This window comes from Nymphalis io, chromosome 16 (genome assembly GCF_905147045.1).
Source record: "Nymphalis io chromosome 16, ilAglIoxx1.1, whole genome shotgun sequence".
Lineage (NCBI taxonomy): Eukaryota > Metazoa > Arthropoda > Insecta > Lepidoptera > Nymphalidae > Nymphalis > Nymphalis io.
Window position 1 is genome coordinate 4,834,987 of NC_065903.1, and position 15,470 is coordinate 4,850,456.

The following is a 15,470-nucleotide window of genomic DNA, read 5'->3' on the forward strand; positions in this document are numbered from 1 at the left end:
CGTTTTATACGGCAAAAACTTTTTCCAGCGCCTGAGAGAGAATGTATTAGCTCAGTACGGCCGAAAATATGACTTGGCTTGATAGTTTAGTTAGATTGTATTACAATGTTATATACATTATAATACAATTAATATAAGTCATATATATGAGGTAAAAGCTTAATTTTATCCGTGCGAGGTCAATTCGAGTACAAGCGCCTTGGAAAGTTTATTCAAACCCTGATAGGTTGCTATACTTATAACTAATTAATTGGATCACTATTATCCAGCCTTGGTAAATTTTGTTAAAAATAAATACTCTTTATGTACAGCATAATTTAGACAAAATAATAAAAATGAGCTTAAGTCAATGAAATGTGCGTAAAAATTAACCTTTACAAACATAATAAAAAAAATCTTGAGAGCTTATGATGACGGAACATAATATTTTTGGGAAGTTTTTATACAAAATACATAGAAAAGTACGACTTAGAAAAAAATATTGCTCTTAGATAACAACCATTATAAGTTATGAAGATTTTTAATTTTAATAGATATAATTATTAAGGTAGTGCTATGTAACTTTTACGTTAACTAAAATTATATATATGAAATAAAAATATAAACTATGTAATATGCATACCAACTCAAAACAGATAATCAAAAAAAAAGAATGGAATAAAAATATATCCGTTATTTCAATTGGTGGGCAATTTAATCACATTGTTATAAAATAGCGTATTATAAAACAATTCTGTCTCTGCAAAAAATATAAATTGAATATATATAATAGAATATAAAGTTAAACAGTTACTTTATTTCCAAACGGCAAGTGTGGTTGCCAAATTGACAAAGTCAACTATTTCCATTTGATTTTGACTTTAGAGTTTTGACAACTCGTTTGACAAGATCATCGATATTTTGTGTGCAGATTGTATATACAAAGCTTTGCACAAAGTTGTAGTTTAACTATGTTCTATTATTGTTATTTTGATTAAAGAGTATCATTATGTTGCCTGGCATTGGTGTTTTTGGAACTGGATCAGTAGCTAAAGTTTTAGTACCGTTTCTACGTGAAAAGGGATTCTCAGTAGAAGCAATATGGGGAGTGACCTTACAAGAAGCCGAAAGTACAGCAAAAGAACTCAAAATCCCTTTTTTCACTAATAAAATTGACGATGTTTTGCTTAAGAAGAATGTAAGTCTAGTGTTTATCGTATGTGCGCCTAATTTACACGCGCAAATATCAGTAAAAGCCCTTGGTATTGGAAAACATGTAGTATGTGACAAACCTGCAGGACTTTGCCAAGCGGAGGCCTTAAAAATGGTCAGAGCAGCTCAGTATTATCCTACACTAATATCAATAATTAATCACTCTCTTAGATTTTTACCAGCATTCATTCATATGAGAAAATGTATCCACGATGGTTATTTAGGCAGTCCAAGTGAGTTAACTCTAATAGATGTTAGAGTACAAATGGGTTCCTTGCTAGGTGAGACATATAATTGGTTGTGTGATGATACTATGGGCGGTGGTACTCTGACATTAGTTGGTAGTCATGTCATAGATTTAGTTTCATACCTCAGTGGTCAGAAAGTTATGAAAGCCCATGGGGTACTAAGAACTTTTGTAGAAGAGACAGAAAAAGTTAATGGAATCAGAAAAATTACTGCTCCAGATTTTTGTACATTCCAATTACAAATGGACAAGGGATTGCTAGTAACAGCAACCTTGAACAATCACTTACCTGGTCCGTGTTTCAACCAAGAGATTTATGTGTGTAGTAAAAAAGGTTATTTAGTTGTAAGAGGAGGTGACTTGCATGGAAGATTACACAAGTCAAGTTCCAAAAGTATAATAGAAGAAGAGGGTAAAAGACCTCACGATAAGGAAGAAGTGATTTATGTAGACATTGAGGATCTAAGTTGTGCTTCAAGTGTCATTCCTAAACCTTATATAAAAGGACTGTGTAAAATGATAAGTGCTCTTAAAGAGGCCTTTCTACCAGTCAAAGAACAAATGGACTGGATAAAGGAGCCAGTCAAGGCAGCTGCTACATTTGAAGACGGCCAAAGAGTCCAAGCAACAATGGAAGCATTACGACAGTCTAGTGAAGATGGTTGTTGGAAAACTGTACAGCTTCTCACTGAACCACCGGATCCGAACCCTGCTTTATCAGCAGCAGTGAGACGCACAGCCATATCCCTGCAGTAAATTAATAAAAAATTGTTTCTGTATGCCATTATTATGTACCTTTATATAATAGCTTGTAAAATATATTTGTGTAAATGTCAATCTTATTAGATTAATACTAACTTCTATCTTTTATTTAGTATTAATATTGTGAAATGTGTTTCATAATGTTAGGTCAGTTTTATAAGCAAATTTTTTTATTGTTAATATTTTTATTTGCTAGAAATAAAAAATATTTTTGCAGTATTATTATTCTAATCCTTTACGTTTTAAATGTCTTCAAAAACTTGCCATCAAATGTGTATAACTTCAAAATTTTATATCAATACATTAAATGTATTTATTCTGACGAAAATAATACCACAAAATGTTTCAACATTTATATGTACAAAATTACCAACTAAAATAAATATTATATATAATATCATATATCTTTTATTCGTATATTTTTTAAACTGATACTTATAAACAGTAATTATGTAAATGTGAAGTGTTGATGATCTAACCTATAAGTTAGATCATGGTTGTGAAATTGTATGATAAATAATATCAGCATTTTATTATGCATTAATGAGGAAATTGGGCAATTAAGACAACTAGTTTTATAACAATGTTATAATAAATGCAAAGAAGATAACATCATGCTCCACAGAATTGAACATATTACACAATCACATCATGTTCATACACTACAATGTACTAACTAACCAATTAATTCGAAACCGCGTAAAATAAAGACTAGCACTAAATTTAATTTTCAATCTTCGCCAAAATGTCAGATTCTCTGAAGAGATGATATTCCTTTTCGTCGTTTTCTAGACTAACTTTGGTGCCGCCGTATTCTGGTAGAAGAACTTTGTCACCTACTTTCACAAGCACGGGGATGAACTCTCCATTATCTTTTCTTGACCCGTTGCCTACTGCTACGACTTCTCCATGAAGTACCTTGGACTGCGCCTTCTCAGGAATAACGATACCACCCGCCGTTTTTGTAACAGCCTCAGCTCTCTTAATTAGAACTCTATCGAGCAGTGGAATTAATTTCTTCACAGCGTTAGCCATTTTTTAGATTGTGTCTGTCAGATCGTAAGACAAATGAATATAGAATAAGATTTTCAAATTGCTTGTAATCTAAAAATCTAGAATATTCGTGACTCTACCGGCGATATGCACGAATTTTACCGAAGATCAGAATTCCATGTGTTTTTGGGGCTGCCATTTACAATAATTTAAATTATCCATAGATATTACTAGAAAATAATGGCATTTATTATAGTTAGATAAATAAAACTTCATTTATAATTTTTAAATATTTTTAATTATTCATATTACGGAAAGGACATAATAATATTTAAAAAGTAATAAAAGTAAGTCAACGTGACATCTATTGTCGAATAGAAAAAATCATCATGATGTCTAATAGATGGCGCTATACTTTAAATAACTACTTTTAAATTTACTATAAAATTGACATAGATGTCTCTAGTAGTTCTAAAACAAATCAAATCTCAAAAATCTGATGTTTTTATATTGAAGGTAATAAATATATAATCGTTATTTTTTCATCCACTCAAGATTTACAAAATGTTTTAAGGGAAAAAGATATACTATTTTTATGACATTAAATGGAAAAATCCGGGATAATATTATAGAATGATATGTATATTCAATATTCAGATAAAATAAGGATTTGTAAGTGGTAATCCAATCATATCCGCAATCATCAAGTACGCACTCGGCGCCGTGGCCGTTGATGGAATGTGCGCTGGCGCCGGTCAGTCTCGGACACACCTGCGCGAGCTGAACACACACACTAACAAAAACTTGAGATCAACTCATGATCCGAACATATAGTCTACTGTTTGTAGAGCTTTATCTATTCTTTATCAAATATATTCATACTCATGATATTTCGTTGCCTATAATGTAACATGGGTGGAACTATATAAAAAAATCCATAAATATATAATACAATGAAAACTATTCTTAAATATAATTAACAAATAAATATACAAAACAAACGATACAACATCTCTCTAATAATAATTATATGAATAGCAACTTCAACTGGTTCTACGTCAAGACTGCGCATCGCGATTTATGATCACCGCCTTCGCGTTCGCGCGGTCACATAAAAGTACAGTCGCTATTGTTCCCGTGTTCATTTTGACAGCTCTTGAATACGTAATTGACACTTCACTGTACTTTACGGATCTCAAACATTATAGAAAGCCATAATAATCATTATAATAACTCGGTTTAAGCAAATATCTGAAATTTTAAAATTTTATTAAAGACTCAAATTTACAAAATAAAATTTAACTTTAAAAAAATGTACGGCTTAAAAATTAACAATTCAATTATCCAGATATATACATGGAAAATAAAAGTATTAAGTCGTAAAACATTTTGCGTTACTAAAAAATATAACCATATATTACATAAAAAGATATCTTTTCTACAGTATTTTTTTGTTAAATTATGATGATTTTCTTTCAAAATACTGAGAAGAGAAACGTATTATGTAATTCAATACTCTTTATTACGAAGTTCATTGTTTCAAATTGTTTAACTTATCTCATATGAGTGTAGACAACGAGACCCATGATACATAAAGGTATTATAAAATTACAAAGCGAATTGAATAAGCTTTAAAAATACTTTTTTATAGTTCCAAAAAGAGAAAAGATCATTCTGTGATCGGGTTCACACGGCCGACTGCGGAGCCAAATTTTGCAAACATCTCACGTGTACAGATGTAGGGTTACCATAATACACGATACAAATTGCATTTTCAAAACTTACATAAAACATAAGCAATAATAAATTTAATTTAATTGCATTTAATTTTTTTAACGGTTTTTTTTTTTAATTTATGGTGTAGTTTTTAATTTTTTATCAATCTTATCTTATATATAAAATATACGTATATAGTACAAACCTTTAAATGTCCCACTGCTGGGCTAAGGCTTTTGGAACTTACCGCTGTAATTAGACACTTCAGAGCAATATTTAGGGGTGCTAGCCTGGGCTTAAATCAGAAATCATCAGTTATGATTCACCACTGGCCCATCTCGACTCTTCGAATATTTTACTTTGAAACTAAAAAAGTTCCAGCCAACCTGTTGTTCCATTATGTTTACCGTGGTATTTAATTATATTTTGCATCCAAAATTTATTAAACATGGTTACTGTTAAGAATAAAAAGTTGCGATAATAGACTTACGCGGATGTTCAAAGCGTACAAAATAACACAACAAACACCGCAAAACACCTGATACAGCTTTATATGTGCGTAAAATTTCTATACAATTACCATTCATTACTGAAACCTACTCCTAATTGAACAAGATTTAAGGTTCAAATTTAAGTATTTTTTGTTTGTTCGCCGCATAGATAGAGTTGTTTTTTGTCTGGAAGAGATCGTGGTTCGTTCTCACGACATAACCACGCACAGGTGCGCATCCGGCTATCTTAGTCCCACACTGGGATTGGAATCATTTAGTACCACTTTAATTATATTTATGAAATAACAGCTTGGAATTTGTGAAAGAAAAATATTCAGAAGTGAGTAGTAGAAAGATATGCTACTGCCAGTAGTTCTGGTTTCTCACCAAGTCCTTAGTAAAAAGTAGAACAGTCATTATTTAAATACGTTTATTACATTAAGAACTTTAGTAACTACTACAGTCTGCAACCGATATTTATTTATAAGTTTGTCATGCACATACTTTTTTAAATTTATATACTTATATATATAGTTATATATATATATATATAGTCTTCATATTTTTTTTTTTTACTATTAATAGGCCAGCGTTTGACCGTTGACTTGCCTGACGTTAAGCATCGACACGGTCTAAGATGTAGCACGCTTGCCTATAAGAAACCTGTTTACTCTGGATTTGAAGACATCAACATTGTACCTATCGGGAAATACGGACTCAGGCAAAGCATTCCAAAGTTTCGCAGTGCGAATGATGAATGTAGACTTAAAGCGCTTCGTACGTAGGTGGGGAATTTCCACTGTATACCTATGGCGCTTTGGTCGCGTTTGCCTGGCCGTTCGATAGTAAAAAGGGGCTGGAGGAATCAGTTCATGTAATTCCTGAGCACATTCTCCGAAATGTATCCGATAGAAGACTGAGATTGATGCAACCACACGTCGATGTTCCAGATTTTGGAGCCTCGACTCGACCAATGCATCGTCTCCTATCAACCTTCTGGCACGCCTCTCAATCAACTCTAGAGCCTGAAGGTGAAACCTATATTAAAAGTTGAGTTGAGACCTTTTTAGTTAAGAACTTATTCAATTTATTATCTTATCTCAATGCCTTATGAAATTTTGTCTTTCTGTTATGTTGTTGTATGATTGATAATATTAGAGAGATAAATATACCTAAATATTATATACTTACTTTATAAGACTGCGACAATGCACACAACGACAAATACAAACAAACCCAAACTATATATTAATAAATTTTTAAAGCACTTACTTTTTGATATATTGATAGAGTTCGTTTGTTTGATTTGACAATAACACAAAACACTTAAATATATGCCGAAACAAAAATGATAAATTCTGTGTTTTATTTTGTTTTTATAAAATAAAACAAAGAATTTATCATTACTTTTAATAGTTTTTTTTTTTAAATATAAATTTATTATAATAATATTATGGGAGTCGAGATGGACCAGTTTTGAAAACATCTGAATCTTAACAAAAAATTGTAGTTTCAAAACTTTTAACACGGGCGTCATTGAATTTTCATGTACTAAATTTGTTTTCATAATTATATATAATTATAATCTTGCACTCGGCGTTTTGTGATCTCAATATCTCTACATCAGATCTGGTGCCTACTGCATACTACGAGACCCAACTCTAGCGTTTTCTGCCAGACTATAACAGTTTCACCTAAGGGAAGAAGAAAAGGGAGTTTTGACCACACTCTGCCAATCAGAGAAATATGGCACTACCGTCGTGTCAGTCAGGCGGCCATGGCCGGAAAACACTCCGAAAATTACCTGTCAGCTAGAATACGAGGTGATTGACCTACCCCAGTAATAGCAGCCTGCGGAAAGTTGCTATGGATATGTATTTTAAATATACATATATAGCTATATTTTGGCATCTATGATCTACTACATTAGGTAAGTAACAATGTTTTCAACAAGAATAGAAAATACTCAAAAATAGAATAACTTCAGTAATACCAAATATCCCTTGTGTTTTGAATTGTGAAATTATGTCATACGGTTTTGCGTGTGTTCTGGCATTACTGTATTTAAATTCTAAAATGGCGAATTTCGATCAAATGCATTATTGATCGAAGGTGGCGAATGTACTTTGTGTACTTAAAGCTATGTTGCCAGCCTAAAAGTTCAACCTTATATATTAGTATTAAAATATTGGTGAAAATTTACAGTTATTTTTTATACTTATCGACCAAAATGTGTTGGTTAACAACATTTTATTATTTCCTTATAATTTAATACTTCCAAAATAAATTGATTATTTTTTGATTTTCTTACTGGTACAATTTAAATTTTCATTTTCTAAATCATATTTAGGCATACTTTAATGTAATTAAATGGGAAATATTTGTATTGTTGACAACTCTGGATTAAATTATTTTCATAGAATACATAACCACTTGTTAAGCTGTTAATGTTATTTTTAAAATTACAAATGTCAATTCTAGAGTTTGGAATTTTCACTTTTGCAGATTACCAATTCTAAAGTCTATGATATACATGCGTTATCTGTTTGGTGTTATAAAAAGAGAAAGTAATAATCATAATTAAGTACTTGATACTTATTGGAATTGTTACACGTTTATAAGCAATAACGTGTTAATTCTAAATAAAAATAGATTACGGAATCCACAGATATATTCTTGATTTGATAGAAACCAATAACCAACAGAAGTTTTAGGTTACTTAAAGCAATAAACTGACTTTTATTTTGTTTTTACCACTAAATAAAAATGTCGAGCCCAGTTGTGAAAGTAGAAGAAGGTCAATTATCAGGAAAAGTTTGTCAAACATCTAACGATAGACAATTTTTTTGCTTTAAAAGCATACCATATGCTAAACCACCACTTGGAGAATTAAGATTTGCTGTAAGTAACATAATTTAAAAATGTTTTAGTATATGCTAAATTATGTAGCATAAATATTTAACTAACGTATTTATGTATTTTAAAACAAAATATAAAGTGTAGTAATGAATGTCGACAAATAATACAATATTAAAGTAATATAGCTAGTTACTATACTATATGATACATACAGTATACAATATATATACAACCTATTACACAAACAATAACTTAATTATGTTAATTTATTTTTAGCCACCAGAGAAACCCGAACCTTGGAAAGGAATAAGAGATGCTACAACTAACTGCAATATATGTGCCCAGTTTGATAGAGAAACATTACAGATTGTTGGTGATGAAGACTGCTTATATTTGAATATTTACACACCAAGCTTACCTAATTCTGATTCTCAACCTTTACCTGTAATGGTATTCTTTCATGGAGGGGGATTTTTGTTTGGCAATGGTACGGATGACGCTGTTCATGGACCAGATTATCTTATAGAAAAAGATGTTGTAATTGTGAGTCTCAACTATAGACTTGGTGTCCTTGGTTTCCTATCACTAGATTGCAAAGAAGCTCCTGGTAATATGGGATTGAAGGATCAAATACAGGCTTTAAAGTGGATTCAAAAGAACATAAAAAATTTTAATGGTGATCCAAATAATGTAACTATTTTTGGAGTAAGTGCTGGTGGAGCCTCAGTGGAATATCTTATGTTGTCCCCAATGTCAAAAGGCTTGTTTCACAAGGCCATTGCACAATCTGGTTCATCTTTACTTCATTGGGCTCAAAATAATCACATAAAAGAATTAGCGACAAAGATTCCTATTATGAAGAAGAAAATAATAACAGATAATAAAGATTTGGTTAAATATCTTAAAGACATGCCTCTTAAAGATCTTATTACAAGTTCAATGCTAGTGCTGGCAACTGATAAATGGCGAGGTGGAATACATTTTGGTTTTGTACCTACACTTGAAAAAGATGGTGATTGGGAACCATTTGTAACAAAATCAACTTATGACTTATTGTCTTGTGGAGAATTTGAGAAAGTACCATACATGGCCGGTTTCTGTAGTCGAGAAGGACTTTTGATGTTATCTACAAACTTTGCAGCAAACATAGAGAGATTATTAGAAGATAAAGATTTTTTATTCCACTTACCATTCCAACTTGATGATACACAAAAAATTGATGTGGAAACTAAATTAAAAACTGTTTACCTTGAAGGTGACAAAGAGTATGACGAAATTGACTCATATGCTATTGATTTTTTTAGTGACGTTGATTTCATAGGAGGCATTTATGTTTCCACCTTATTGATTGCAAAGAATAACTCACCTGTATACTTTTATGAATTTGCATATGACGGTGGCTTGAATTATTTAAAAAAGAAATTGAATATTGATCGCAAAGGAGCATGTCATGGGGACGACGGAGGCTATCTTATAAAAAGTGCTTTATTACAAGGCAATCTGTCTGATATTGATAAGTTGGTCCGTGATAGAATGTGTACTATGTGGACTAATTTTGCTAAGTGTGGGTAAGTTTCTTTTTTCATCATTTATTGTTTCTAGTAAAGTAAAAAATAAAAAAAACATTTTCATTGTCGCCTTTATTGACGTTAATAAGATTGAATTTGAAAATAGTTTTTCATTGTATATTAGGAAGCTATGTGCTTTAATTTAACATAATAATTATACTACAAATTTTTCAATAAGGGCAAGGAAAAAAAAATTGATAGCAGAAATAATGAACATTAAAGTGTCTTCTTTTAATATTTGCTGTAATAATTGATGGATGTTTACTAAAATATTGAAATTATTGGAATTATAATCTGTTTAATGAGTATTTCTTTTAAAGTAATTATTTTGACCTATAATTTACATAATTACTATGATATACTTTGTTTAAAATTTTTATTATCATGTACGTATCTTTATATAATTCTTCTGTATGTGTGTATGTCACTGAACTTCTAAACAACTGGTTCAAATTTGATGAAGTTTTGTATGAATGTTTAAATGGGTCTCTGCAACCGCAGCTATTGCAGCACCCACAGGTTTGCCAGGGCTGTCCCTGTAGTTCCCTATGAATGTCACCCGTATGAAGTCGGAACAAGCAGCTAGTATATATGTATTAATATACAGTTACATTTACATTGTCTTTGTGATAGTTTTGTATTGGAATAGAAACTGGTGTGGTTTATATAGTGGGGCTGAATTAAGCATCTCATCCCTGGTTTTAGGGTCAGGTTCTGTAAACCAAAGTTTCTGTTGTTTAGGGACATATTGATGCTATGATTTCTTATTGCGTTACTCGACCAGTCTTGGCCTCCATGATGAGGATGCAATGATTTCACTGTCACTTATTGCCATTTTATTGTTGGATGGCTTTTTACCCTATTTTTATTACATTCTTATTTTTGAATATGTATCATATAACGTTAATCTTATAACAGTTGTATGCATCGATAGAGTATTTAACAAATGAAAAAGGTCTTCAATAATGTATTTATTTTGTTGCAGAGATCCAACACCGAAAATCGACAATGTTATTACAACAACATGGGAACCAATAGCTGAGACCGGTTTGACTTATTTACTGATTGACGATAAAATGACTATGAAAGATGAGAATACAGAACGAATGAAATTGTTTAAGGATCTCTATGAAAAATATTATAAGCCTTAAGAGTATTTCTAAAATAAAACAAACATAAGGAATGTTGGTACTTTAAATGTGATAATTATATAATTTATGTAATTAAATGTATAAATATGAAGTTTGTTATATGTAAAAATATTAATTATATATTATTCTCATTCTTTTCATAAATTTCTTCGAAAATAGCCATATTTTTGGGTTTATAGTCAGTTTTTATTGAAAAGTTTTCTTCAATACAGAGGTAAGCTGGTAAGTCTTCTTTATACTCAGTCCATTCAATAGATATGTCTCTTGATGTAGGATTGCTGTGAATAAATCAAATTTTCCTATAAATACTGAATTTATGCTTAGTAATGAAAAAAGTATCGATAATTTACTTGATGAATAATTATTTTTTATGTAAATATTACTTATTACTAATTATTACATAAAATTTATTCTTAAAGCTAATTAATCCAAGAGCAACAGCTTGTGAATGTTAATTGTAAATGCTAAATAATTAAGCTTGTAATATTGACTAATCACAGTAGCATTATTACAACTTATGTTGCTAGGTGTTTTTTTTTTAAATTGAAAAACTATATTGAATGAATGACATGACAATTTTGGCTTACCGTGTCTAATATGAACAAAATAAATCGCAGTAGGTAGGTAGATATTTTTATCGAATGTATTGAAAAAATGCGTAATCCACAATTTTGATAAATCTATTTTATTTAATTTTTCTTTTCATAATATGAAAACGCATATTTTTCGCCGTCATGGCTAATTTTCACACTAATCGTAATGTTATCTGTCACCTTTCGATAAATATTTTACAATCTCTGGTTACCTAATTTATTGCTTATCAAAAATGAAATAAAAATAAGAAATTACCTTGTTTTAGCGAAATTGGTCCACATTTTACAAATATCTGCCCTTACTTCTTTGTCTTTTGCTTCACCAAATTTAGAGATATCGTGTTTGAAAACGTAACACAAGTCATCACTATGAGCTGCGCCCTTTCGCAGCACTCCGAAGAAGTGCTGGAAAAAGTTCATTTTTCCTTCGTAACAGAATTCGTAAAAATATACAGGAACACCTTTTTTTGCCATCATTTTTCCGCTTAACCAAATTCCTGACGTAAAATCGTAGTCAGTGAAGAAGTCTACTCCTATTTTGTCGCTTTCATCATCGGGCTGTATGTTTTCTGAATAAGCTTCTGAGAAGTCTGCGTTCAATTTATTTTTGTCACTTGCTTTTATTTCGTACGCCCAGTGTTCAATGAAATTTTTATTTTCTATCACATCAAGGATAATGTTAGGCTTTAACAAAATACTTAAATAACCTTCCTTATTACAAAATCCTTTGATGACCGGGACATAATTAAATCTGCCCTCTTTAAATAATTTATAGGGTTTATCAGTTATAAATGCTTCGCTATCCCCAAATTCTTTTTCAACAGTTGGTACGAAGACAAAAGACATTCTATTTGCAGTATAATTGTCAACGACCTTGTAACTTGCTTCTATCAATTTGGAAAGAGGACTTTTCATAAGATATTCGTATATAGCACGATCGTCCTGAGTAGATCCGTTATATTCCATTTTTTCTAGAAGTTTATATACTGCATTTTTTGGTTCATAATTAATCGCCCAATGGTTAAGGCTGGAGCCTGACTGAAGAATTGCTCTGTGGAAAAGACCTTTTGATAATGGTGATAAAATAAGGTAGTCAACTGATGCTGATCCAGCGCTTAATCCGAATATTGTAATGTTCTTGGGATCTCCACCAAAGTGACTAATGTTATTTTGGACCCACTTAAGAGCTTGTACTTGATCTTTTAATCCCATATTCCCAGTGGCTTCAGGAATATCCAATGATAGAAAACCAAGTACACCCAATCTATAATTAAAAGTAACAACGACTACGTCATTGTCAATCAAGTAGTCTGGACCCAAATCTTTCTTGACAATACCATTGTTATAAATAAAACCTCCTCCGTGAACAAAAACCATAACTGGTAAAGGCTTAGTATTATCAGGTAACTTCGGGGTGTAGACATTAAGGTAAAGGCAGTCCTCGCTTCCTATTTGGCTGCCTTTTACCATATCTATCTGACAACATATATTGTCTTCATTAATAGCCGTCGCGTCTCTTTCGCCATCCCAAGACTCTGGAGGCTGAGGATTCTGTAACATACAAAAGCAAGTGGGTTTGATTTTTTTACGTTAAATTTAAAATTAAAATTATCTCTCTCCTAAATCTCTAAGTATTAGAGATATAATTTATTAAGAAAAATAGTATTTTAACTTATATTTACTATCACAACAACATTAAATACAATCGTTGCAGCTTGCAGCAGAAAAACAAGAAGTTGGTACTTCTAGGAAAACTAGTAAGAATATTATATTCTGACTAATTTTCAGTACCTACGTGCGATATGAAGTTTTCAAATGTAATGTTTTTATGTTTATTTCCTTAAAATACAATTTCATATTTTAGGTACATTATATCTTAGTGTTATTGTATTTTATAACAATTACTCACATCGCCTCGAGATAATTACATACCTACAGTTTTTTTTTCAACTTCCTAGTTCAATTACATGAACGATACAATGATTTCATCAAAATAGATTTGAGTTAGTACACTATTCAGACAGTTGAAAATAACTTTTTTAATTATATAAAGGTTTCCTTATATACAGTTATATCATAAATGCAAATTTATATTATTTTATTTTACGAAATCATTGAATATTTCGATAATATTTTTACTTACCCTAAACCTCAAGTGTCCAACTGGGGGTTTCGCGTATGGGATCCCCAAGAATTCGTAATATGGCACACCATTATCACTTATTGCCTCTCCACCTTTCAGCTTTCCCTGATTAATTGATACAACGACCATTGCGCTGAGCTATCTTAGTACACGTGTGTTGTATCCTAAAATATTATCTTAATAAAAAAAAATATTAAATAATATTAAGATATTGATATCGATGTGAAAACTGTGATAATAATTGAAATACGTAAAACGTTGACTGTACTCAATCAACACAGTTTCGCCTTTGCTTTAGTTACACGCGTAATTTCGAGTCTTGAAGTGGAAGGGGCATTAAGTAGTCACGTGCCTAAATGTCCAATGTAGTTCTATACAGCCGTCACAATAAAGAATATTCTCGAATATATAATAATTTGTGCTAAACTTTTGTGTTTCTTAATATTTACACTAATGTACTTAAAGAAATAATGAAGAAAATATCTATATATTTTGTCTATCATGAGTGTAATGTTACATGGAAAATTAAACTTAATTTTTGCTAAGAGATATTATTTTGCGCAGAAGAAAAAGTATATACTCGTTCACTCCTTTCTTAATTTTCCGATTTGTCTGTTATTGTACGAATCTTCACGACTATGAGACGGTATTGTATGTAAAAAACTTAATATTCGAAATTCACAGATTTCGAATATTTAGTTTACAAATTACGTGGTCGATAGGAGGACAGCTTAGGATCAGGTAGCTTTTGGATAGCTGATTGAGTTCAGAGGTTAGCAAAAAGGTAAAAACGTCTTGAGCCGCAGGATAAGATTCTCTGGAAAAGGATTTTTTAAATCAGTTTTTATATAGCTATCTGAGTGAGCCGAGATGACCCAGAGGTTAGAACACGTGAATCGTAATCAAAGATTGCAGGTTCAAAATTACAGGCTGGATCGTAAAGATATTTGTATGACAACGTTTTAAGAAAACGAGTAGACTTTATTATGTCTTGTAATACTAATAACCCTTAAAGAAATATATTTTTACCGTAATTCATTTTGAAGATTTCAAAACATCTGTGGTCATTAAAATGAATGAACGAAATCTCAGTAAACTGAAGTGATCTACATAAACGTAAAGTATAGACTATGTGGTTAAAGAAGTTTGTTTAGGCGGCGGTAGGTACTAATGATGTGGGCATTGTCGGTGTAACGCGTCGGTAAGCGGTGACGGTCAGTTCGGCGCCAGTGAGTCGCCGCGTAAAATACTCAGGTGCATCCGTACCTGTCTACGGATTTTATACAGACTGCTCTTAAATACTCTTACGTCACAAATTTGATGTTTCAGATATAAGATTATGACGTATAATAGAAACAGTAAACGATGTTATAACATTTAAAGTCTTAAGATCTTGTAGAGTAAATATTTTTTTCTGTACGATATAATGCATAAATAAAAATATTATAATATACAGTAATAATAATAATGTGTTATTAGTAACAGTAGAAAGAAGAATAGAATAGAGTAGAAAAATTAAACAATATTGTACTTTTAACGAGTTAGAAATTTAAAACAGGCTGTATATAAAAATGGACTAAGATCCTTTAACGATGCTGTGCGTGAGTCGTGATTTGATTCCCACAGAGCGCGTCGAATGTTCTCTCGTACTCTTTTTTTTAATTGTATTATTGTTTGACGCGAAGATGAATAGTTGTTTTAGAAGCGTTAGATTTCTCGAATTTTTAATGTTATATTATTATTTTTAATTAATTTT

General features: G+C 31.2%; 5 protein-coding genes across 6 annotated transcripts in view; 3 read left to right on the forward strand and 2 right to left on the reverse strand.

The window, feature by feature from the left end:
- Positions 1–15,470, forward strand: part of LOC126774416 (cysteine synthase-like) — a 157,632-nt gene that overhangs the window by 133,406 nt on the left and 8,756 nt on the right.
- On the forward strand, positions 882–2,352 carry LOC126774406 (glucose-fructose oxidoreductase domain-containing protein 1). Its single transcript, XM_050495921.1, has one exon. It carries the CDS (start codon positions 989–991, stop codon positions 2,192–2,194), a length of 1,206 nt encoding a protein of 401 aa, XP_050351878.1. The 5' UTR covers positions 882–988; the 3' UTR covers positions 2,195–2,352.
- LOC126774436 (10 kDa heat shock protein, mitochondrial) lies at positions 2,774–3,376 on the reverse strand. Its single transcript, XM_050495964.1, has one exon. It carries the CDS (start codon positions 3,233–3,235, stop codon positions 2,924–2,926), a length of 312 nt encoding a protein of 103 aa, XP_050351921.1. The 5' UTR covers positions 3,236–3,376; the 3' UTR covers positions 2,774–2,923.
- LOC126774395 (juvenile hormone esterase-like) lies at positions 7,898–11,031 on the forward strand. The gene is made up of 3 exons (XM_050495902.1): positions 7,898–8,301; positions 8,536–9,827; positions 10,813–11,031. Exons 1-3 carry the CDS (start codon positions 8,167–8,169, stop codon positions 10,976–10,978), a joined length of 1,593 nt encoding a protein of 530 aa, XP_050351859.1. The 5' UTR covers positions 7,898–8,166; the 3' UTR covers positions 10,979–11,031.
- LOC126774396 (juvenile hormone esterase-like) lies at positions 11,094–14,110 on the reverse strand. Of its 2 annotated transcripts, XM_050495904.1 has the most exons (4): positions 13,983–14,110; positions 13,715–13,878; positions 11,828–13,122; positions 11,094–11,256 (listed from the first exon to the last, which is right to left on the reverse strand). In XM_050495904.1, the coding sequence occupies exons 2-4, from the start codon at positions 13,841–13,843 to the stop codon at positions 11,094–11,096; spliced, it is 1,587 nt and encodes a 528-aa protein (XP_050351861.1). In that variant the 5' UTR covers positions 13,844–13,878; positions 13,983–14,110. The 2 variants fall into 2 exon arrangements, with proteins under 2 accessions (XP_050351861.1, XP_050351860.1); XM_050495903.1 differs by having other exon boundaries at positions 13,715–14,018.